We start from the raw sequence: 24,203 nt of genomic DNA on the forward strand, positions 1-24,203 counted from the left end.
TGTCCACGGAGAAAGTGTTTTTTTTTACAACTGTCGCTTTACTTCAACTGTGTCTTTCAACCCCCTCCACCTCAACTAGTTAATAATAGGAGGAGGGGGACGTTGCCATTCAGGGGGTAGGCACAGCTGTTATACCGTCTCGGGTGTTGTGATGTAAGTTCTTTCCTTTTAGAAACTCAACTGGACATCGGGGGTTGTGGCTGTCCAATCGATTGAGAGAATTCAGAGACAAACCAGCCAATGGGTGCAAAGTTCTGGGTATATAAGCTAAGGTTTAACACCTGTCAAAGTTGGGCAACCCCTATATTGGCTTTGGTGGATCCCAGGAACATTACCTCCTTCTTTTCTTCTGTGCAGGTAAACCTACTAGGCGGCGAGCTTCTGGAAAATGGCTTTAAGTAGAAATCAGGAGAACTCCTGAAAAACAGCACAAAAAGAAAAGAGGAATTTTAAACAAACACTAGGCAATTGAAACCTCTCCGTCGCTGCACCATTTGGAATCCTGTAATCGGTTATTCTTGTTTTTTGCATTGGACCCCTCTTCCTTTTCTTGCAGCGTTTCCTAAAATGGAAGATGTGTTACTACTTATGTGTTTTTACTCATCATCCTCTTGAGTGCAAACTGTAACTTTGTTAAAAGTTTTGGTCGTAAAAGAGAGCACTGGTTTGAAAACAGCAATGATCACTAAAGGCTGTTGTAGAGGAAGGATAGTCCCAGAACAGTGGCTCGTTGATTTGTTACCAGTGGTGATCTATAGATGACACAGAGTCATTTTAGATATTTTGCAGAAAAAAAACATGCAATGTGAAGTATTGAATTTCTATAATGTCTGCAATTGTTCCTCAGCATGTTTGTAGTTCTGATGTTTTTATTCTGCGATCCTATTCATTCTGATATGAAGGTCAGTTGTGCTAATGACCGGAGAATGAATCAAGTCAGTCTGGAACTCTCTGGTACCGCCTACTGGGGGGTAGCCAGACTAGGCTCCAGTGATGGGGTTTCCCTTGAAGGAATGGGAAGGTGGCTTGCATGCCAGTGTCAGAGTATAGCCACAGCAAGAGGGTGTAGAGTGGATGGCCTGGTCTAAAAATACCTTCTGCTGCTAAGTGCATAAAGCACGTAGATCACACCCCTGTCACTCTGTGGAATTATGAGACGGTGGCTGGAGGGGGCCAGGAGACTGATAGCTAAGACACTAGGAGACTCATTACTACAAAACCCAAAAGATGGTAAATTTAGTGGTATGTGTTGCTTTGTTAGGCCGCTGCTAGGACAGTTCCTTGTGATTATTTTTCTGAAAACCCATCATGCTCTCTTTTACAAATTGTGGCACAATTCTGTTGCTAGGGACCAAGATATTTTTCTTTCACCATTCTTGAATATTTAGTTGGGAGGGCTTTCGTTACTGTGTGCCAGATAATCCTACATATATTCACACTTCTTCCCCCCTCCTTTTAGCAGGACAAAAGAGAGCTGCAATCATGACGAAGAACTGCCATAATGACTACAAGATGAAATTCTCAGAAGAAGAGGAGTTCCCAGACCTCTCCCTGCACAACAACCACATGGCCAAGGTGCTGACCAAGGACATGTACAAAAAGCTGAGGAGCAAGTCTACCCCCTCCGGTTTCACCCTGGACGACTGCACCCAGACCGGTGTGGACAACCCTGGTAAGACTTGGAAGCACACACACACAGGAAGATTCTACACTATTGGCATGAAAAATGAGACTGTTGCTCGTGCACTTTGTTGGTAGTGCACTTTGTTGTTAGCCTGTTACATGTAGTTTTCCTGTGGCAATAGTTCTCACTTATTCTCTTTCTGTCTGCAGGACACCCCTTCATCATGACCGTCGGCTGCGTTGCTGGTGATGAAGAGTGCTACGAAGTCTTTAAGGATATGTTCGACCCCATCATCTCCGACCGTCACGGAGGCTACAAGCCCACCGACAAGCACAAGACCGACCTGAACTTCGAGAACCTGAAGGTGAGTGGCCATGACAATCACAATCAGCTAATATATAAGGCTGCAGTGGACTGTGGTGACTAGACAGCATTTGAATGAGTTATATGTCTAGAGTGAAATAACATTAATTTCCCTGTTTGCAGGGAGGTGATGATCTTGACCCCGCCTACGTCCTGTCCAGCCGTGTGCGTACCGGACGCAGCATCAAGGGATACACCCTGCCCCCCCACAACAGCCGTGGCGAGCGCAGAATGGTTGAGAAACTGTCCATTGAGGGTAAGTGTCTGAGCACTCAGTAAAATCAGCACTATAAATCAGGGTCAGCTGTGCTGCCTTGGAGCACGACCATGTCAATCTCATGTGTATGTCTCTCTCCCCTCAGCCCTGGCCACACTGGATGGTGAGTTCAAGGGAAAGTACTACCCCCTGAACGGCATGACCGATGCCGAGCAGGATCAGCTGATCGCCGACCACTTCTTGTTTGACAAGCCCGTCTCCCCCCTGCTGCTGTCCGCTGGTATGGCCCGTGACTGGCCCGACGCAAGAGGAATCTGGTAAGTTCCCAGGACACAGGCCCATACCAATACCCGAAACCAAAACAATAACATTTGTGAAACCAGATAATGTATGTACAGTATGTCCCACGGTGTATCATAGTGGTGTGTCATGTAATACGTACTCCCTCCTTTCTGAAGGCACAACGATGCCAAGAGCTTCTTGGTCTGGGTGAACGAGGAGGATCACCTGCGTGTCATCTCCATGGAGAAGGGAGGCAACATGAAGGAGGTCTTCAGACGCTTCTGCGTTGGTCTGCAGAAGGTAGGCTAGCCACAGAGCCTACAGGACTGACACACTGTCAGTACCTAGATTGTTATTTATTGCTCGTTCACAACGAAGGCAGCTGGCTTTTCTTATAGTCAGTAGTCGAACACACATCACTTTCGGTTGGCTGTTCTCACCTGAAAACACACTCACCGGAACGTTCTCGTCTCCTGTCTTTCTCCACCTTGTGCAGATTGAGGAGGTCTTCAAGAAGCACAACCATGGCTTCATGTGGAACGAGCATCTCGGCTACGTGCTGACCTGCCCCTCCAACCTGGGAACTGGCCTGCGCGGTGGTGTGCACGTCAAGCTGCCCAAGCTGAGCACACACGCCAAGTTTGAGGAGATCCTGACCAGGCTGCGTCTGCAGAAGCGCGGCACAGGTACGAGCTACTCTCAAACCCACTTTAGTCTTCATGCAATAGTCCATAGAATGTAATTACATTGCCATTACATATGGATTTCTGAGGTGACTAGCCAAGCCATATTTAACCTCACATGTACATCATTGAGTACCAGTGTAGAGGATTATGAAGATTCACCTTTGACCTCTTTGCCTGCAGGTGGTGTGGACACGGCCTCCGTGGGTGGAATCTTCGACATCTCCAACGCTGATCGTCTGGGTTCCTCAGAGGTGCAGCAGGTGCAGATGGTGGTGGATGGCGTCAAGCTCATGGTGGAGATGGAGAAGAAGCTGGAGAAGGGAGAGGCCATCGATGGCATGATCCCCGCCCAGAAGTAAAGCGGTACTTGTGCTTCAGTGTTTTTTGTATAATAAAAATGACTAGCCTTGTCGTTACGCGGGCAGGAGACTGCCTCCCTGGACTTTTCCTAAAAACACTTCACCCTGATCCAACTTTTTTTCTATCCTTCATTCTTTCTCTTCATAATTTCTTTTTCTCCTTCCTATGGTCACTTTCCATCTCTCCCGCTCTTTCCTGGGATCAAAAGTACCATCGCATAGTCTAGTGCCATGGGCCATTACTTTGTGTATGCACCTAATCTTGAAATAATTGTTTTGGTTGTAAAATGTATTGAGCAAATAAAACAAGGCCCAGTTAATCAATCCCACTGTCTGATGTATGGTCTCAAAACACACAGTGCATCCACATACACACTCAGTGGGCGCACACCCACACCACGTGCACACGCTACAGCAGCCTCGTAAATGCCCTAAAACCATGGTACAATAAACAAACATATAACATGACCAATCTGTCATCTATTGACACCACATCAACCCCACTGAGAACAAAAATAAACTTGATCCAAAATGTCGGAATTTGAAAGGAGAAATTTATTTTTGCTTCATACAATTTTCCTCAGGAGACATGCAGGACTGCAGGTCAGTCATTTCCATAGTTGCACCCCGTTTTATCGATAACAGCGACGGCTTCAAACGCACAACGACTTCCTACTCTTGAAGCATGGTCCTAAGCTTTTAGCAATACAGATGGGAATTGTTGGGCAAGAGGTCCTATTTTGGGCAAAGTTGCAAAATAATTGCCCTAAATCACAGCTTTCACATTTTAAGACATTTGTGGCCACCTGTTGCAACTAAAAACTCCCATGATTCTTTGCTGAAGTCATAAGTAGTGTCCTGGATTACTATGTAATACTGCCATACACATGTGCAATTTACATTTTGCCAAAAGGAATAAGGTGGAAAATGGTGGAGTTCGAAAACGACTGAAGATTGTGTTGGGCAGGCAGTCCAGTGTGGGCAGGCTGGTGAAGATGGTCAGGGGTGTCACAGGTTACGGAATATAACTGGGATGTTACATACTGTAGAGATGTCATCATACTGGAACAGTGACAAACACATTCTGTATTGAGAACATCCACTCTTGATGAATCTTTGAGCCATTTAAAGACCAGACAGACTTTCAGCAAACAAGAAAGGTTGAGGAACATTCAGCGACACCAACAGTCTGAGCTGAGAAAATAGAAACATGGTTCTGAGGGCTTTAGAAGAGCCCACTGCAGCTCACTGCACCTGCACCAACTGGGAATGAAGTTCTGGCATGTCTGCTGCTGTGACCCACTGCCAGGCGACAAGGACCATTACTGTTTATTGGTGCAAACCAAAGCCAGTGACAGTCACTCACTCAGGCCTTGACTATCTACCCGACTTGGATCTATTGTGAGGAGCTTGGGAGCGTGCTTCATTTATAGAAGAGTGTCAGGGTTGATTTCAACGTCACTCAGGGTCACATTCTAAACTACCAACCTCACTCTCATACGTCACTCAGGAATACAGAAGGCTGATTGGTTACCAGAAGGGAAGCGGCTACATAACGCCTGTTTTGCTGACCAATTGAAATACTGAATGCAATTCAACAAGCATCACTGTAGTTGTTAGTCTGTGTGATCAATGATACTATTTTCTTTTTGAGCAGAAAATTAGGAGTTGATCCAATTCTCTTTTTTTTACGCGATCTTGGGTCATCTTATACAAAAAAAGTGATCCATTGAGATTCCTTGAAATGTGACAAATGATGTTCCCCAACATTATACTAAACACCGCTTATATCAAATCATGTTTGGAATCTTGGCCTGGTGGATGTGCTGTACCATTTAAGAGGAAATACAATTGAAGAGGTGATATTGCTAAACCAAAAGTGCTCCCAGAAGAATGTGTAGAATGTCTGTGTACATTACCTGCTGAAACGCAGAAAATCAAAGGGTTAGTGGCTCAGAAGAGCAGTCATCGCCTACTCCGTTTTGGACATTGAAGTCAGACAGCTTTGCTCATTGGTAACCAACATACCGGTATATACAAAACACAAAATGAAACTTGACGAGAGTAGCAGAGGGGGCCTTACAGAATTGAGCAGATGCGATGGATGGGCAGAAGAATCTGGCATTTTGTTTTACAGCATTGTTTTTGTTGTTGTTGTTGTCCGTCTCTGCATTTCTGCATGTCTCCCTATATAGCAGGCGTGTCAAACATACGGCCCACGGGCAGGATTCGGTGCGCGAGGGGGTCCAATCTGGCCGCGGGTTTCAGTAAAACAAAACAGAACAATGGTATACTTTAAAATAACTACAACCAAATTGAAACTGTGTAGAAATGATAAGATAATGGACCTACATTCATACAGTTTATTGACTGTGTCCAGCTTGATAATAATCTCCCAAATAAAGCTAGGCAGTCTAAAGCTAGAGCATAATCATTTAATAAAAAATATGGGTAGAGGACTATTTTTGGAAAATTGACTGCGAAGAAATGTCACATTTTCAGTGCGGCCCTCCGGACCTCGTTGAAGACCGAATGCGGCCTCCAAGGCAAAATGAGTTTGACACCCCTGCTCTATAGCCTGGAGGTCTGTCTAGGAAGGGGCTGGTCCCTTGTTTCTTAAATATGCATTCAGTCTGCGTCAATCACTCATTGAAGCGAAAACAAGAAAAACTAAATTAAAAAAACCTTTTAAATAGCAGCTGTTAAAAAGGAACGACAACAAATATAATCATAACGACATTGACGAAAAATATCTTCATCTGCAAATATGGAATTAAAAAATAACTGCTTGACTCCGTAGATTCACATAATATTGAGGTGCCTTAGCAGGGTTTGTAGGTCATAGGTCTGTGAGTGGCGGGCCCGGACCATCCGTGCCTGTGTGTCAGTGTGGCACCAGAAGCGGGTCTTTGGCGGGGGTGAGGTGAGGTTGGCAGTGGGGGTAGCGGGTTCTGCCCGTCTCCTTCTCCCGCCCCCTCAGTCAGTCTGTCCAGTGTAGAAGCCCTCTGCCCCACCCCCTGTCGCCCTCAGAGCTCCAGCTCCTTGGACACTTTTGTGGCAATGTCCCGGAAGGCGAGCGGCGCCCCCCACAGCCGTTTGAAGCGCACGCCGCTGGTTTCGGCGGGGCCTGCGGGCAGCTGGCACACATCAGCCTCAAAGGCCACGCGTGAGCCAGCCGCCCCGTGGGTGCAGGAGAGCAGAAAGGGCCCAGCCAGGTGGACCTGGCAGCCGCAGCCCTGGGCCGCCTCGCGCAGCGCCAGCACCACCTCCGCCGGGTCCCGCGGGCTCCGCACCCTCACATCCCAGCCGCATCGGGGGGTCCGGGGCTCTGCCGCTTTTTGATGCCCAGGTAGATGGCGACTGCAGGGGCAAAGTGGGTGGGGAGTGGGGGAGTGAGTGGGGGTGAGAGATTGAATGACAGAAGAGGGTGCAGGTGGAGTGTGGGTGAGATGATGCATTAATGTGGGTGAGTGGAAGGGAAGAAGGGGACAGGGGAGAAATAGATTAGTATCATATAGGGTTTGGTTTAACAGCCACTACTCTTAATTTATCAACAGCAATAGAAATTCATTAAAATAGATAACAAGGCCAATAGAAATGAAAGTATAGAAAATGTTTTTAACAGTCTTCGCTGAAGAGTGGATGTAGCATCCACAACACACACAAGCTGCATCGCCATCTTAAAATGCTGCCATAATTTAGATAATTCTAGAAAAATACATCTGTGGTGCACAATTCAGAGGATACCAAAAGCGCAATAAAATGGAATATTAGGCAGCAACACAATTTAGGCAAGTCAACAACACAATTTTACCTTTTTGAGGACACGTGTTCTTCAAGGCAACAGCATTCTAAGTGATGCTGCACCATCATACCTCATTCATTAGACCAGGCTACAGTCCTGCCCCACTCAATGATGTATGCTTGGTGCATTCAGAAAGTTTTCAGATCCCTTGACTTTTCCCACATTTTGCTACGTTACAGCCTTATTCTAAAATTGATTAAACAGTCCCCCATCAATCTACACACAATACCCCATGACAAAGCAAAAACATATTTAAAAAAAATAAATGTTTGTAAATGCATTAAAATGAAAAACGGAAATATCACATTTACATAAGTACTCAGACCCTTTGGCAGCGATTACAGCCTGGAGTCTTCTTGGGTATGATGCTACAACCTTGGCACACCTGTATTTGGGGAGTTTCTCCAATTCTTTTTCGCTCTCAAGCTCTATCAGGTTAGGTGGGGAGCGTCGCTGCACAGCTATTTTCAGGTCTCTCCAGAGATGATTGATCGGGTTCAAGTCCGGGCTCTGGCTGGGCCACTCAAGGACATTCAGAGACTTGTCCCGAAGACACTCCTGCATTGTCTTGGCTGTGTGTTTAGGGTCGTTGTCCTGTTGGAAGGTGAACCTTCGCCCCAGTCTGAGGTCCTGAGCGCTCTGGAGCAGGTTTTCATCAAGGATCTCTCTGTACTTTGCTCGGTTCATTTTTCCCTCAATACTGACCAATGTCCATGTCGCTGAAAAACATCCCCACAGCATGATGCTGCAACCACCATACTTCACCATAGGGATGGTGCCAGGTTTCCTCTAGATGTGACCTTGGCATTCAGGTCAAAGAGTTCAATCTTGATTTCATTAGACCAGAGAATCTTGCTTCTCATGGTCTGAGAGTCATTTAGGTGCCTTTTGGCAAACCAAGTAGGCTGTCATGTACCTTTTACTGAAGAGTGGCTTCCATCTGGCCACTCTACCATAAAGGCCTGATTGGTGGAGTGCTGCAGAGGTGGTTGTCCTTCTGGAAGGATCTCCCATCTCCAGAGAAACTCTGAAGCTCTGTCAGAGTGACCATCGGGTTCTTGGTCACCTCCCTGACCAAGGCCCTTCTCCCCCGATAGCTCAGTTTGGCCGGGTAGCCAGCTCTAGGAAGAGTCTTGGTGGTTCCAAACTTCTTCCATTTAAGAATGATGGAGGCCACTGTGTTCTTGAGGACCTTCAATGCTGCAGATATTTTTTGGTGTCCTTCCCCAGATCTGTGCCTCGACACAATCCTGTCTCGGAGCTCTACGGACAATTCCTTTGACCTCATGGCTTGGTTTTTGCTCTGACATGCGCTGTCAACTGTGGGACCTTATATAGAAAGGTGTGTGCCTTTCCAAATTATGTCCAATCAATTGAATTTACCACAGGTAGACTCCATTCAAGATGTAGAAAAATCTAAAAGATGATCAATGGAAACAGGATGCACTTGACCTCAATTTTGAGTCTCATAGCAAAGTGTCTGAATACTTATGTTTATTAGGTATTTCTGTTTTTTTGTTTGAATAAATTAGCAAACATTTCTAAAAACCTGTTTTCGCATTGTCATTATGGGGTATTGTGTGTAGATTGACGAGGGAAAAAAATATTTGATCAATTTTAGCATAAGGCTGTAACATAACAAAATGTGGAAAAGTGTAAGGGGGTTTGAATACCTTCCGAATGCACTGTATATTCTTATCATTACATTAGTACTTCTGGAGGTGTCTTTGGATGGCAGGGTTGTGGTCAATTCCATTTCAATTCACTAAGTTCAGAAATTAAACCAAATTCCAATTCTAATTTAAAAAAATCCTCATTGAAAAGCATTGAAGAAAATTGGAATTTCAGTGTACTTCCTGAATTAAAATGAAATTGAGCCCAGCCCTGGTGGTTTGCACAGCTAATTTAAGTTGGGATTTATTTACATTTTAAAGCAGAAATGTTTCCTTGGAATGCTGTCCTGGTGGGTCACAGAATCATCTTGTGGTGGTATCTTACCTTGCTCAGTCACAAGCTAGCAAAAACACATCTGCTGTGTAGGTAGGTGTAGGTTTAGGGGTGGACATAGCCAGGATACCAAACACTTGTACTAGTACTACTCTTGGAAACATAGGCAAGTTCAACAGCATGACTTACCAACTATATCCACACACCACCAACCCAACACCACTAAGAGTGGAAGTTATGAAATGGAAGCTCCGTAAGTATTCGGCATGTCTACATTATGGGTATTTATTAATTTATTCAAATAATTTGAGTAAGTGAGAATGAGGTTCATGTCAAAGGATGTGGAGTTTAAATTGTTATTATCACACACCGAGGAGCCTACTTCAGAAAATAATTAGAGAGGCACTCAATCACAGGCATCTAGCACAGGGTACCACATCTACTATCTACGAGTCACACCAAGGGCATTTAGAGCTAATGCTGCATTGACCCATGCTCTGAGCTTTACCTGCTGGATTTAACCAGAGACTGTCTGACCAGAGACTGTGCAGCCGAGGCTACATTGTGAGGGAGAGAATAGAAATGCCTTTAGTAACTACTGGTCCTGGAGCTGTCATACTGCCCAATGGTGGGCAGACATGGAGTGATAAAGAATGTCTTTGATTGATATCCATCACAACTAACTAGCTGGTCTGGGGTCAGTTTTGCATTGTGTGATCATAATGAATGTGGTTACAACTGGGTTTGGGGAAACTGATCTTGGGCCAGTAATTAAAGAGGTTCTCATCACAGTGGGACATACTGTATTGTATACACTCACCTTGTGACCGGAGATCTGCAGACTCTCTCAGGTTCGTCTGTGACCCTCAAGAGGAAGACAAAGGTGCGTGTTAGGAATGAATCAGCCAATAGAGAAATATCCCTTGTTCCCTCCCCTTCCTATTCCAATGCTTCCCTCAGCAAGGCAACATCAACCACAACACCAAAATCAACTCATCAGAGCCAGAGTGACATCAACCTTCCGAAATGCAAGGAAATGAAATAAATAAAAACATACACTTTGAAGCCACACTAGAAAGCTATTTTAGAGAAAAGGACTGGGGGCAGGTTTGGGTGTCTGCCAAGAGACTAGAAAGCTTCTACTGCTTGCAATGCGTGACAGTGGGTTTGTAGAACATGTGTACCATAAATTCGGACAAAAAGCATATGAAAGCACATGGTGTTCGCCCAATGTCTACTACCACTAAAGTATGGACAGGTTTTGAGATGTCCCATTACACATCCATCTAACACACACAAGGGGGCGCTGCTGTTCAAGCACCGCAAACAGTGTCGCCCATGTTCGTAACCTTCCCATTTCCAAATGTCTTCTCCAAGAACCTGGCAAACCACATGCCTTTCCAGAAACTAGGCGTTTCTTGAAAGGACTAGAGGTTTCCTTCTAGAAAATCTCCATCTAACAGGATAGTGGAGAGATCTGAGCTGTCGAGTGTCTTAAAACAAACTTGCCAGTGGGATAGCGTCTGGGCTACCATGTTGGGTCAAATCTCTCTCTGGGAGAGAGGGAGTGAGTGGAGCCCATGGTGAGTGGAGAGGGAGGATAAGGAATGACAAGCCTGTTCCTCTGGCTGGGACTGTGAAGAGGATCCCGTTAAGAGGGGGATAAAGGCTCTATTAAGCAACTAATCCTGGTTTAAAGTGTCAGCAATGCTAAGGACGCATGGCAGCAGCTCCTTACAAACAAAACTGTACCAATCTGTGCCTCCTTGGCTTTGTGATACCGTTGTGTTGTGGCAAAGAGGTAGGTAGGCTTAACCAAAAACACTGAAACAACTTCACAGAACTTGGCTCTGAGACTGATGGTGTTTTAACAACGCGAGGAATATATGGAGTTCATTAAATGAGTCACCGTCTTACAAAACTACAACTGGACGGCATACAACTGCACAATGAGTGGTGAGGTCATCACCACTCACCCTAAAGCTTTAGGAGAAGGTAAAGAACAGCCCGTAGAGTCCAAAGTCACATCAGACCCCTTTGATTTTCAAAGATAAGAATAAAGAAATGTTTCATGTCCAATCATGTATTATTGTTTGAAGTGCCACAATCAGTTGGTAGATATCCATACAATAATAAATCCATTAACCAATTGCCTTTAATTGAACTGAAAATACAAGAAGAAGTATAAGCCTGCACTCATTTTAAACGCCTTTGGAAAGCAGGGTCGTTGCTGGCTGTTGTTCTGTTGTTGTCAAGGGTATGCTGTGTCACCTGTGGCCTCTAGAGTGCGCTCTTGTACTGAACCCAGACAACAGACAGGCGCACACAGACTGAGGCAGTGAATGAGAGGGGAGTGTGCGAGGGGTTGGAGGTACTGGCAGACAGGCAGGCAGACAGACTGACAGGCAGGCAGAGAGAAGGAGCCAGAAACATGGGAAGAAGAACTTACTAACTGTTTTTGATCCCTGCGGAAGAGTGCAGCCCGAGACGGACTTGTTTGAGTTGGGACGCTTAGAGGGGTCAAGATTGACCCTACGAGGAAGAAGAGAGAGAAATAAAGAGAAACAGCGAGACAGAGAAAGAAAGACAGAGAGAGAACGAGATATGGATAAAGGGGGGGAAAGAAGGATAAAAGATTGCAGCTGATTGGCAAGGAAAAGTAAAGTTAACAAGGAAAAGTAAAGTTAACAAGAAAAAGTAAAGTTAACAAGGAAAAGTAAAGTTAACAAGGAAAAGTAATGTTAACAAGAAAAAGTTAACAAGGAAAAGTAAAGTTAACCAGGAAAAGCAAAGTAGTTAAGAAACAGAAAAAAAACATGAAGCACCTCCCCAAAAAACAGCCAAGACCAAGAGAGAGAGTGTAGTAGGAAGTAGGGAGATGTGAACTGGGTAAGTGGGGGGTTTGAAGCCTGTGGTTAATAGAGGAGGAAGTAAGCCTGAGTAAAGTCAATGCAGATTAAGGAGAGTGAGAGAGGGGGATGTCAGAAGCATTTCGGACCCTCCAGACACACACACACCTTACTGACTCCACTGTGTCTCTAGGGATAAGACGAATGCTCTCCATATTGAGGAAGTCACTGTCACCTGTCTTGGGCTTTGTGTGCCCTCCTCTACAGTTGCCTAACTATATTGTCCTTAACACACTATCTAACACTGTAGCCTACACGCTAGAGTTCTTCACGGCTCCGAATACCCGAGACCCGATCCAGGACCCGAGTGGTTCCGTATCAAGAACTCTAAATTATGTCACGGGTCTGGGTCGGATCAGATTGTCACGGGTATGAGTCATTTCAACTGACTTTTCCAGAAGGACCCATACAGATCCAAACGCGACTGCTACAGTAATTGTATAATTGATGCTGCTACTCTTTGCTTTTCACGAGAGGGGCACGTGTAAGCTTGTTGTTGGTCAATCATAAGTCATCAAAGCGACAATAGGCTATAGTCATAGAGCCTCTGTTCGGGACGAAGGTTAGGAAATATCTAATCAATGGAATATGGAATTAAAATGATGGATTTAAAAATTAAATTAAATGCTACAACGACCAAGAGCCAACAGGTAGGCTGCTAATTTATATTCTGAATGGAATTGTTGCTGTTTGTAACTGTGGGACGAGAAAGAGCATGCAACACCAATTAGCCTAGCTAGCTGCTAGCTTAACTAGCTCCTCCCGGTTTGATGCAGTCAAGACAGGTACTACGTAAACATTTTGGATGATAAATAACCTAGCTATGGCAGCTATTAGTCTACTATAGAGCGAGTCGGCTTGGTTGGTTGCCAGTTTTTCTCCTCTCCCTCCCTCCTCCCTGTTCCCGTGTCACTCACACACACTCACAGTAGCCTACACACAGCACGACCCCTGCTAGAGCGTCACCTCTCTTTACCTCCTCTCCTTCACGCTTTATCAGTTCCGGTTCATAAAGTAGCTTAAAAATGGACTTTTCTGCTGCTTCTTTCACTCGGCTCGGACCGGGTCTGGATCCGACCAGGTCTATACGGAAAGGGTCTAGTTGTCCTCGGCTCCGTTCGGAACGGGTCTCTTTATTTTAAAAATGTATTTATGCATTTTTCCATTTCGGAACGCGTCTAACTTGTTGGACCCATAAAGGCCTCTACCTCACGCTAGTCTCATTTAGGGTGCTATTTCATGTTGATTTGCCTGAATCAACATTCCCTTTTGGTTCAGGCCTGTCTCCATCAGTGCACACAGATGAGCAGTTTACTGGGCTTCGCTAAACAAAGAGCTCCCCAGATTTTCACACTTAAAATAACACAGGGGCGTAACAGGAGCAAACGCTCACAGTAATCCTTGTCCTTGCTAGACCGTACATGATCTTTATTTGATCTAATTGCTTAAACGGCAGTCGCTATCCCTGATGAGTGTTAAATTTCACAATGTCGCGCGCAGCATCGTATAATTAGAACTAACATCTATTAGAATCCTCCCAATTTCACGCTTCCTGTCCCTTTCAGGTGTTTAGACTAGGATTGCTTACACTTTCTGTTTCTACTGAAATTCCTTAAATATCCAGTCAACAGGGTTAAAGCTAAGAATTCTACCCTCACTATGGACTAGCCTAGAAGTGTTGTCATCCTTATACTGGGGGGCTAAAGCTCAAGGCTTCCTCACACTCCCTTCACTCTCCTCTTACCTGCGTGTGAGCTTGGAGGTGAGCTTGCTGAACAGGTTGGAGGTGGCGCGGGTACGTGCGTGGGGCAGGGGGCTGGCGTCGTGGGACAGAGTGGGGGAGGTGGGGGGTGCATGGGAGGGAGGCCGCCGGTCCCTCAGCTGGCCCCCGTGGAAGGTGCTGCGGATGCTGGAGCCCCGGGTGAGGCGGGAGCCCGAAGAGGAGGAGGTCCCCGAGGCCCCAGCGATGCTGTGGGTGGAGGGTGAGGCCGGGGGCAGCCGGTGGGACATGGAGCTGAGAGAGGAGAGAGCAGAAAGGACAAAACAATCAGATCATCATCCCGTTCATCCATCACTCAACCATTAACAGTGAGGTGCTCAGTTCATAATGTTTTTTTTATTTTTTTATTTAACCTTAATTTAACCTTAATTTAACCTGGAAAAGCCCATTGAGACCCAGAGTCTCTTTATCAATGGAGACCTGGCCAAGAAGGCAGCAACAATCAATACATGACATAAATAAAACATACAACAATACAACACCATGATCCAGCCTAAAAAAAGCATTTGCACAGGACATCTCATCGTTCTAATGTATCCGTTGAGACAAACGATCTGAGCCATAAAGGCTTTAGCTGGAGTTAGTTTGGATCTGGCAGAGAGATGGTGAACCTTTACAGAGTCCCAGGGTAGGAGCTTCCACTTGTGTTGGCTTTCAGAAGACATAAAGAGAAGGCTGGTGAGGCCAAATCAGAACTGGGCCTTTGGAGGAAACAGACTGTGAGGGGGAGAGGGGGATCAGGGAGGAGGAGGGAAGGACAGACTGGAAAGGGGGATGTGGGAGGGGTGTGACTGGTATGCTGGTAAAATGTGAGAATAGAAAAGTGAGCATAGAAATAGAAAGGGAAAGAGAGAAAAAGAGAAGGTGAGAGATAGAGAGAGAGGGTGAGAATTACAGAGAGAGGGTGAGAGTTACAGAGAGAGAGGGTGAGAGTTACAGAGAGAGAGGGTGAGAGTTACAGAGAGAGAGGGTGAGAGATAGACAGTAAGAGATACAGAGAGGGTGAGAGATACAGTGAGAGAGGGTAAGTGATACAGAGAGAGGGTGAGAGATACAGTGAGAGAGGGTAAGATATACAGAGAGAGGGTGAGAGATACAGAGAGAGAGGGTGAGAATTACAGAGAGGGTGAGAATTACAGAGAGAGGGTGAGAATTACAGAGAGAGGGTGAGAGAGAGAGGGTACAGAGAGAGAGATACAGGTGAGAGTTACAGAGAGAGAGGGGGTGAGAGTTACAGAGAGAGAGGGAGAGAGAGGGTGAGAGTTACAGAGAGAGAGGGTGAGAGAGGGGTGAGAGATACAGAGAGAGAGGGTGAGAGAGAGAGGGTGAGAGATAGACAGTAAGAGATACAGAGAGGGTGAGAGATACAGTGAGAGAGGGTAAGAGATACAGAGAGAGGGTGAGAGATACAGTGAGAGAGGGTAAGATATACAGAGAGGGTGAGAGATACAGAGAGAGGGTGAGAGATACAGAGAGAGAGGGTGAGAATTACAGAGAGGGTGAGAATTACAGAGAGAGGGTGAGAATTACAGAGAGAGGGTGAGAGTTACAGAGAGAGGGTGAGAGTTACAGAGAGAGAGGGTGAGAGTTACAGAGAGAGAGGGTGAGAGTTACAGAGAGAGAGGGTGAGAGTTACAGAGAGAGAGGATGAGAGATAGAGAGTAAGAGATACAGAGAGGGTGAGAGATACAGTGAGAGAGGGTAAGTGATACAGAGAGAGGGTGAGAGATACAGTGAGAGAGGGTAAGATATACAGAGAGAGGGTGAGAGATACAGAGAGAGAGGGTGGGAGATACAGTGAGAGGGTGAGAGATACAGTGAGAGGGTGAGAGATACAGAGAGGGTGAGAGATAAAGTGAGAGAGGGTAAGAGATAGAGAGAGAGGGTGAGAGATACAGAGAGAGGGTGAGAGATACAGAGAGAGAGGGTGAGAGATACAGAGAGGGGGGGTGAGAGATAAAGAGAGATGGGTGAGTTACAGAGAGAGAGGGTGAGAGATACCGAGAGAGAGGGTGAGAGATAGAGAGAGAGGGTGAGCGATAGAGAGAGAGGGTGAGAGATACAGAGAGAGGGTGAGAGATACAGAGAGAGAGGGTAAGAGATACAGAGAGAGGGTGAGAGAGAGAGAGAGGAGAGGGAGAGGGAGAGATACAGAGAGAGGGTGAGAGATACAGAGAGGGGGGGTGAGAGATACAGAGAGGGGGGGGTGAGAGATGAGAGATGGGTGAGTTACAGAGAGAGAGGGTGAGAGATACAGTGAGAGGGTGAGAGATAGAGAGAGAGGGGTGAGAGATAAGAGTGAGAGAGGGTACAGAGAGATAGAGAGAGAGGGTGAGAGATACAGAGAGGGTGAGAGGTAAGAGAGATACAGAGAGAGAGGGTGAGAGATACAGAGAGAGGGGTGAGAGATACAGAGAGAGAGGGTGAGAGATAAAGAGAGATGGGTGAGAGATAAAGAGAGAGATGGGTGAGAGATACCGAGAGAGAGGGTGAGAGATACAGAGAGGGTGAGAGATAGAGAGAGGGTGAGCGATAGAGAGAGAGGGTGAGTGAGAGAGAGGGTGAGAGATACAGAGAGAGAGGGTAAGAGATACAGAGAGAGGGTGAGAGATACAGTGAGAGGGTGAGAGATAGAGAGAGAGGGTGAGAGATACAGTGAGAGGGTGAGAGATACAGTGAGAGGGTGAGAGAGATACAGAGAGGGGTGAGAGATACAGGGTGAGAGATAGAGAGAGGGGGTAAGATACAGATAGAGATACAGAGAGAGGGTGAGAGATACAGAGAGAGGGTGAGAGATAAAGAGAGAGAGGGTAAGAGATACAGAGATACAGAGAGAGGGTGAGAGATACAGAGAGAGAGGGTAAGAGATACAGAGATAGAGAGGGGTGAGAGATACAGAGAGAGGGTGAGAGATACAGAGAGGGGGGGGTGAGAGATGGGTGAGTTACAGAGAGAGAGGGTGAGAGATACAGTGAGAGGGTGAGAGATAGAGAGAGAGGGTGAGAGATAAAGTGAGAGAGGGTAAGAGATAGAGAGAGAGGGTGAGAGATAGAGAGAGGGTGAGAGATACAGAGAGAGAAGGTTAGAGATACAGAGAGAGAGGGTGAGAGATAGAGAGAGAGGGTGAGAGATAAAGAAAGAGATGGGTGAGTTACAGAGAGAGAGGGTGAGAGATACCGAGAGAGAGGGTGAGAGATACAGAGAGGGTGAGAGATAGAGAGAGAGGGTGAGCGATAGAGAGAGAGGGTGAGTGAGAGAGAGAGAGGGTGAGAGATACAGAGAGAGAGAGGGTAAGAGATACAGAGAGAGGGTGAGAGATACAGAGAGAGAGAGGGTAAGAGATACAGAGAGAGGGTGAGAGATACAGTGAGAGGGTGAGAGATACAGAGAGGGAGAGATACAGAGAGGGGGAGAGATACAGAGAGGTGGTGAGATATACAGTGAGAGGGTGAGAGATACAGTGAGAGAGGTGAGAGATACAGAGAGAGGGTGAGAGATACAGTGAGAGAGGGTAAGAGATAGAGAGAGAGGGTGAGATATACAGAGAGAGAGGGTGAGAGATAAAGAGAGAGGGGGTGAGAGATGGGTGAGTTACAGAGAGAGAGGGTGAGAGATACCGAGAGAGGGTGAGAGATAGAGAGAGAGGGTGAGCGATAGAGAGAGAGGGTGAGTGAGAGAGAGGGTGAGAGATACAGAGAGAGGGTGAGCGATAGAGAGAGAGAGGGTGAGAGATAGAGAGAGGGTGAAAGATAGAGATAGTGGGTGAGAGATAGAGATAGTGGATGAGAGAGAGAGAGGGTGAGTGAGAGATAGAGATAGTGGGTGTGAGAGATAGAGATAGTGGATGAGAGAGAGAGAGAGAGAGAGAGAGAGAGAGAGGGTGAGCGATACAGAGAGAGAGGGTGAGAGATACAGAGAGAGAGGGTGAGAGATACAGAGAGGGTGAGAGATAGAGAGAGAGGGTGAGCGATACAGTGAGAGAGGGTAAGATATACAGAGAGAGGGTGAGAGATACAGAGAGAGAGGGTAAGAGATACAGAGAGAGAGGGTAAGAGATACAGAGAGAGGGTGAGAGATATAGAGAGAGAGGGTGAGAGATACAGAGAGAGGGTAAGAGATACAGAGAGAGGGTAAGAGATACAGAGAGAGGGTGAGAGATACAGTGAGAGGGTGAGAGATACAGAGAGGGTGAGAGATAGAGAGAGAGGGTGAGCGATAGAGAGAGAGAGGGAGAGTGAGAGATACAGAGAGAGGGTGAGCGATAGAGAGAGAGAGGGTGAGAGATAGAGGGTGAGAGATAGAGATAGTGGGTGAGAGATAGAGATAGTGGATGAGAGATAGAGAGAGAGAGAGAGAGGGTGAGTGAGTGAGAGAGAGGGTGAGTGTGAGGGATAGAGAGGTGAGAGAGAGGGGGGAGAGAGAGAGAGAGAGAGAGAGAGAGAGAGAGAGAGAGAGGGTGGGTGAGAGATACAGAGAGGGTGAGATATAATACAGAGAGAGAGGGTGAGAGATACAGAGAGAGAGGGTGAGAGATACAGAGAGAGAGAGGGTGAGAGATAGAGAGAGAGGGTGAGAGAAGGTGAAAGAGATAGAGAGAGGGTGAGAGATACAGAGAGAGAGGGTGAGAGATACAGAGAGAGAGGGTGAGTGATACAGAGAGTGAGAGATACAGAGAGAGAGGGTGAGTGAGAGAGAGGGGGTGGGTGAGAGATACAGAGAGGGTGAGAGATAATACAGAGAGAGGGTGAGAGATACAGAGAGAGAGAGATACAGAGAGAGAGAGGGTGAGTGAGAGAGAGGGTGAGAGATACAGAGAGAGAGGGTGAGTGATACAGAGAGAGGGTGAGAGATACAGAGAGAGAGGGGTGAGAGATGAGAGAGAGATACAGGGGTGAGGTGAGAGATACAGAGAGGGTGAGAGATAATACAGAGAGAGGGTGAGAGATACAGAGAGAGAGGGTGAGAGATAGAGAGAGGGTGAGAGATACAGAGAGAGAGGGTGAGTGATACAGAGAGAGTGAGAGATACAGAGAGAGAGGGTGAGGGTGAGTGATACAGAGAGGGGGTGGGTGAGAGATACAGAGAGGGTGAGAGATAATACAGAGAGGGGTGAGAGATACAGAGAGAGAGGGTGAGAGATAGAGAGAGGGTGAGAGATACAGAGAGAGAGGGTGAGAGATACAGAGAGAGAGGGGTGTGAGATAGAGTCGTTGAGAGATAGAGAGAGAGGAGAGATACAGAGAGAGGGAGAGATACAGAAAGAGAAGGTGAGCGATAGAGAGAGAGGGTGAGAGAGAGAGAGAGAGAGAGAGAGAGAGAGAGAGAGTGGGTGAGAGATAGAAAGAGTGGGTGAGAGATAGAGAGAGAGGGTGAGAAATAGAGAGAGAGAGGGTGAGAAATAGAGAGATAGGGTGAGAGATAGGGCTTGAGGGAGAGAGAGACTGAAAATGAAGATTTCAGCCATCTGCTTGGAGGCTTGTGGATGTACAGCAGTAGCCCCCCACCTTCCCCATGCCCCCTTAACCCTGCATCCTTTCATCCACCTGGCAGAGCTCCCCTCCCCTTGTCCCCTTGGCCCGCTACCTACAGTTCTCCCTGACTGGCCGGGTTAGCTAGGCTGGCTGAGCCCCTGTTGGCCTGGGGCCGCTTTACTTAACGCTCTAAATAACCAGAGCTCTGATAGACAGACACACACTCACACAGGGAGAGGGGCCGAGTAGGGCAGACACATTAGAGTCCTTTGGTTGATTTGCAGCTGTTTCAGAGCACAATCATTTACCCTCAACCTGAGCCCCAAAGCAAAAGAGACCAGGAGCAGGAATTGAAAATGTGTAGAATGTATTGCATGATTATGTAATATATAGCATGTAATTGTATGACAGCATGCATGTCAGTATGACATTGACAGGGCCTAGAAGGCAGTTGCACTGCACTGACAGGGCCTAGAAGGCAGGTGCATTGCATTGACTGGGCCTAGAAGGCAGGTGCATTGCATTGACAGGGCCTAGAAGGCGGTTGCATTGCATTGACTGGGTCTAGAAGGCAGGTGCATTGCATTGACAGAGCCTAGAAGGCGGTAGCATTGCATTGACAGAGCCTAGAAGGCGGTTGCATTGCATTGACAGAGCATAGAAGGCGGTTGCATTGCATTGACAGGGCCTAGAAGGCGGTTGCATTGCATTGACAGAGCCTAGAAGGCGGTTGCATTGCATTGACAGGGCCTAGAAGGCGGTTGCATTGCATTGACAGGGCCTAGAAGGCGGTTGCATTGCATTGACCGGGCCTAGAAGGCGGATGCATTGCATTGACAGAGCCTAGAAGGCGGTTGCATTGCATTGACAGGGCCTAGAAGGCGGTTGCTGGTCAAGTTGGAACACAGCCTGCCACTGCTTTCCCCCTCCACCCCCACCCCTCCCCCAGTGCTAGGACCGTAGGTCACATGATAACCACCACCTTCTGGCACATACCAGTAAGCTCTTTATCCCCTAGTCAAGAGACGTAATGAATGTTATACACACAAAAACACCACTACAGTACAGTCAAAACACAGGTCATTAATGCACACAATGTTGAGAAAGTGAATGTACAGTATCCCTGCTATTATTCTTGAGGACTCAACAAATGTAGAAGCACATGTACAACGCTCAAACATGAAACCCAAACACTCTGCTCACCTGTTCTCCTTGCCGTTCTGCAGCAGGGAGGGCCTGTCTGTGCTGTTCCGGTCCGTGGTGCACACGTATGTGTTCCGGCGGATCATGGCACTTGCTGGGACGTTGTTCTGAAAGGCAGGGAGAATGACAGTTAGATAACACATTGATTGTGATTGACTGTGACTACTATATAGTGCACTACTTATGAGCCCTGGTCAAAAGGAGTGTACTTTAGGGAACCACAGTACCAGTGCTGAACTCTTGTCATCACTCTCAGTCCACCCTGTCAGAGGGCCTCTGAGCCCTTCAAAGGGTTCAACTCGGGTTCATCTACATATTCTCCGTTCACACTGTTGTTGTTCATCCTTATTCTGTAACTGGACTCCCTATATGCCAGCGTTTCATCTCTATTCTCTCTGTCCACATCTTAGTTGAGCATGAATCTGTAGATTCTCTCTCCAAAGTGTTGTTCTTGGTTCATTCCTCCGCACACTGATCTTAGTTTCATTAATCTCTTGTAACCTTGTCTCGTATAAGGTCATATTGTAGGCCGACAGCATTGCACTGCATCAACCAATGGTTACGTGCCACATCATTGACGGCGCAGTCTGGCACCAGATAACTATTATATGATGTGGTTTGCTGACATGTAGTGAGCCTGGAACATGGCCTATGTGTGTGTGTGTGCTCACCGTGGCGGTGTTAATCTCCTTGCGGCGGTCGGGAATCTCTGACTGGTTGGGGTTGTTGGCGCTGCTGACCATGGGGCTGGAGGGGGGCTGGATGGAACGGCTGCCCACCACGCTGCTGCTGACCTTACGGGACGCCATGCGCCCCCCCTCCTCCTTCAGCTCCCTGTCTGCCCCCGCCACGCTGCTGGGGCTACGCTTGGGGTGGGATGGGGGCGCTGCTGGACCGCCTGCACAACAGGCAGACAGGGCAGAGGACACGACATGAGAATCAAAGTTTGGTCCTGTGTGGCTCAGTTGGTAGAGCAAGGCACTTGTAAAACTAATATTGTGGGTTTGAATTCTGCTTGGGCCACCCATATGTACATTTCTGCATGGAATACAGTCGTTTGGGATAAACAGCATGTTATGATATTATAGACTGCACAAATTATAAAGATCTCACACACGACCTGTGACCTCACAATAGGGTGCATTTTGGGATGCAGACTAAGAGACAGCCCACTCACAGAAGTCACTGTGCCTCCTGCGGGGGTGGTAGGTGGAGGCGCTGCGCTGGGTGGTCTTGCTGTGGGAGGAGGAGGCGGAGGTGGTGGAGGAGGTGGAGTGTTTACTGGTGCCGTTGGTGACGGTGCTGGGCCGTACCCGCGCCAGGCTCAGACTGCTGGTTGACCGAGACTCACTGCCCTCCACCTGACATACACACAGAGAGAAACACACACGTTAGGATCAGGACTCAGGTGATTGTGGACAGTGTGAACACACAGGCACGACACACACACGTATTGTAGCAGACTGGCACGCCAGGCATTCCCCTTGGATTTGTATTAGCAGCGGTGGCTAAGTTAGCGGAGGGGGATTTTTGTGTAGAACGACTGTGAGAAGGTCACTTCTGGTGACTTTTTAAAAGGACAATCTACTCCATGGTGAAATGAAATGACGTTGACACCATCTGAAATGGAACTGGTGCGCGCCGCTGCACTGTAAGGAGATGAGGAGGAGCAAGCGGTGGCTCTCATTCACACCACTGCTTGCTCTGTTTCCTACAAATATACTGATCTTAAAGGGATAGTGCCAGACTTTGGCAATTCATTTCCCAACTCTGAACCTATCCCTTTAAGAGCGTGTCTCGGCAGAAATATATATATATAAAAAACAATTAAAACATTTTAGGGGGAACACTGGGAAGGCAGACGGGCAACACAGAAAGCTTTAATGATGCTTTAAAAAAGCTTTAAAGAATTTTCTCTCTCTCCCACACACACGTTGTCTCGTTGTGCCTCACCTCATTCATGCGTCCCAGTAACAGGTAGGTGGCGGTGACCTCGTTGTACTTCCGAGTGGTCAGAGCGTCCTTGATGTCATCACGGGTGTAACCCATCCCCACCATCACCTCTGAAGGCGAGCGGAGAGATGAGGGACGTTAGACAGAGATACAGGCTCACAGAAAGAAGAGGAAGGCCGTGTCCCAAATAGCACCCTATTCCCTACAATAGTGCACTACTACTACTACTACTCCCAGTGCACTAAAAATGGAATACGGTGCAATTTGGGACAAATACGATATGTAGGTAGGGAGTAGAGGGGTGATAGAGAGGTATTTCACCGATGCGGCTGCCATCATTATGGTCCTCCAGGGGCTCTATATGAGCCTTCAGTTCTTCTCCGTCGTAGCCAGAGTTAATCCACTTGTCGTTCATGATTTGCTAATCAGGGATAAAGCGATGTGTTAAAGAGTGCACAAACAGGGTGTGTGTGGTTGCGTGTACTGTAAAGCTGAGTGCCGCCTGTCGTTGCCCTCCTCACCTCCAGGGTGCAGCGTTTGGTGGGGTTGAGCACCAGGAACCTGCGCAGGATGCCCTCGCAGTCGGTGGACATGTAGAAGGGCACGCGGTACTTCCCCCGCAGAACACGCTCCCGCAGCTCCTGGGGAACAACACATACAGATACCGTTACGCAAAACGTGCTCATAATGTTATATAACGTTACACAAAAACATGGGACATAATAATGGCAAAGGGACTAAAAGACAACGTGTCCCTTCTCTTGATTAACTGAACATGAAAATGGAAGGTGAACATGAAGTAATCAGCACGAAACCCTTCAGTACCACAGGCAGCATTAGTATCCAAAATGTCACATTTGGCACCATATTCCCCATACAGTACACAACTTTTGACCACACCATATGGGCCCGGGCCAAAAGTAGTGCCTTATGTAGTGCCCCAGACAAAGTAAAGGCCATTTTGGCTGCGCTGCGGGGGGGGGTCTTGCCTTGAGGTTCTGCCCGTCGAAGGGCAGTGATCCGCTGACCAGTGTGTAGAGGATGACCCCCAGGCTCCAGATGTCCACCTCAGGACCGTCATACTTCTTCCCCTGGAACAGCTCCGGTGCGGCATAGGGAGGGGAGCCACAGAACGTGTCCAGCTTGTTGCCCATGGTGAACTCGTTACTGAAGCCAAAGTCTGCGATTTTGATGTTGGAGTCGGCATCCAGCAAGAGGTTCTCAGCCTGCAGAGACAGGTGAAGATAGCGCAGATTTTAAGGACTGAGAGTCTGTTCAGTTCAGGCTGAGTCTGTATGCTCATTTCAGGAAAGAGATTATCAGTGTTTGACATGTTTTTTAATGTATTGATAATGATATACTTAATATCAATGAGTGGTTGTCATTTTGGACAATGAAAAGGGGTTCAGGTCTGAACCGGTCACGTACTTTAAGGTCCCTGTGAACAATGTTCTTCAGGTGACAGTAGTGTACAGCAGACACAATCTAGATAGATAGATATAGATATATATAGAGAGAGAGGGAGAAGAGAGCGGGAGAGACAGAGAGTGAGATACAGTAAGTCACAGTAAAAAAAGCCAAACACATAGACTGACACATACAAA

The 24,203-nt window shown here is 47.1% G+C and overlaps 2 protein-coding genes across 6 annotated transcripts in view; one reads left to right on the forward strand and one right to left on the reverse strand.

The window, feature by feature from the left end:
- Positions 1-249: 249 nt before the first annotated feature.
- On the forward strand, positions 250-3,855 carry LOC115141673 (creatine kinase M-type-like). Of its 3 annotated transcripts, none has more exons than XM_029680756.2 (8): positions 250-357; positions 1,460-1,672; positions 1,834-1,988; positions 2,111-2,243; positions 2,350-2,521; positions 2,663-2,786; positions 2,983-3,172; positions 3,353-3,855. In XM_029680756.2, the coding sequence occupies exons 2-8, from the start codon at positions 1,483-1,485 to the stop codon at positions 3,529-3,531; spliced, it is 1,143 nt and encodes a 380-aa protein (XP_029536616.1). In that variant the 5' UTR covers positions 250-357; positions 1,460-1,482; the 3' UTR covers positions 3,532-3,855. The 3 variants fall into 3 exon arrangements, with proteins under 3 accessions (XP_029536616.1, XP_029536617.1, XP_029536615.1); XM_029680757.2 differs by having other exon boundaries at positions 262-357; positions 1,463-1,672; XM_029680755.2 differs by lacking the exon at positions 250-357 and adding an exon at positions 1,137-1,242.
- Positions 3,856-4,065: 210 nt separating this feature from the next.
- The window catches only part of LOC115141672 (MAP/microtubule affinity-regulating kinase 4-like), a 59,655-nt gene continuing 39,517 nt past the window's right edge, over positions 4,066-24,203 (reverse strand). Inside the window, exons 7-18 of one of the 3 annotated variants that reach the window (XM_029680753.2) lie at positions 24,028-24,084; positions 23,589-23,825; positions 23,121-23,240; positions 22,921-23,020; positions 22,600-22,709; positions 21,824-22,007; positions 21,318-21,544; positions 20,647-20,753; positions 13,937-14,206; positions 11,733-11,815; positions 10,104-10,148; positions 6,735-6,891 (exon numbers count right to left, since the gene is read on the reverse strand). In XM_029680753.2, the coding sequence (XP_029536613.2) occupies positions 6,827-6,891; positions 10,104-10,148; positions 11,733-11,815; positions 13,937-14,206; positions 20,647-20,753; positions 21,318-21,544; positions 21,824-22,007; positions 22,600-22,709; positions 22,921-23,020; positions 23,121-23,240; positions 23,589-23,825; positions 24,028-24,084 (1,605 nt within the window). In that variant the 3' untranslated portion in view covers positions 6,735-6,826. Of the gene's footprint in view, positions 6,892-10,103; positions 10,149-11,732; positions 11,816-13,936; positions 14,207-20,646; positions 20,754-21,317; positions 21,545-21,823; positions 22,008-22,599; positions 22,710-22,920; positions 23,021-23,120; positions 23,241-23,588; positions 23,826-24,027; positions 24,085-24,203 lie in introns of all 3 variants that reach the window. The other 2 variants (XM_029680752.2, XM_029680754.2) reach the window with 2 other exon arrangements.

The sequence above is a fragment of the Oncorhynchus nerka genome, linkage group LG14 (assembly GCF_034236695.1).
Source record: "Oncorhynchus nerka isolate Pitt River linkage group LG14, Oner_Uvic_2.0, whole genome shotgun sequence".
Lineage (NCBI taxonomy): Eukaryota > Metazoa > Chordata > Actinopteri > Salmoniformes > Salmonidae > Oncorhynchus > Oncorhynchus nerka.

What these genes read in the sequence shown, in the direction of transcription:
- LOC115141673 (XM_029680755.2), top strand. Translation starts at nt 1,152, where the DNA reads ATGAGACGGTGGCTGGAGGGGGCCAGGAGACTGATAGCTAAGACACTA. An exon ending in AAAAGATGGTAAATTTAGTG is followed by an intron (nt 1,243 to 1,459) that starts GTATGTGTTGCT and finishes CCCTCCTTTTAG; the next exon opens with CAGGACAAAAGAGAGCTGCA. An exon ending in GACCGGTGTGGACAACCCTG is followed by an intron (nt 1,673 to 1,833) that starts GTAAGACTTGGA and finishes TTCTGTCTGCAG; the next exon opens with GACACCCCTTCATCATGACC.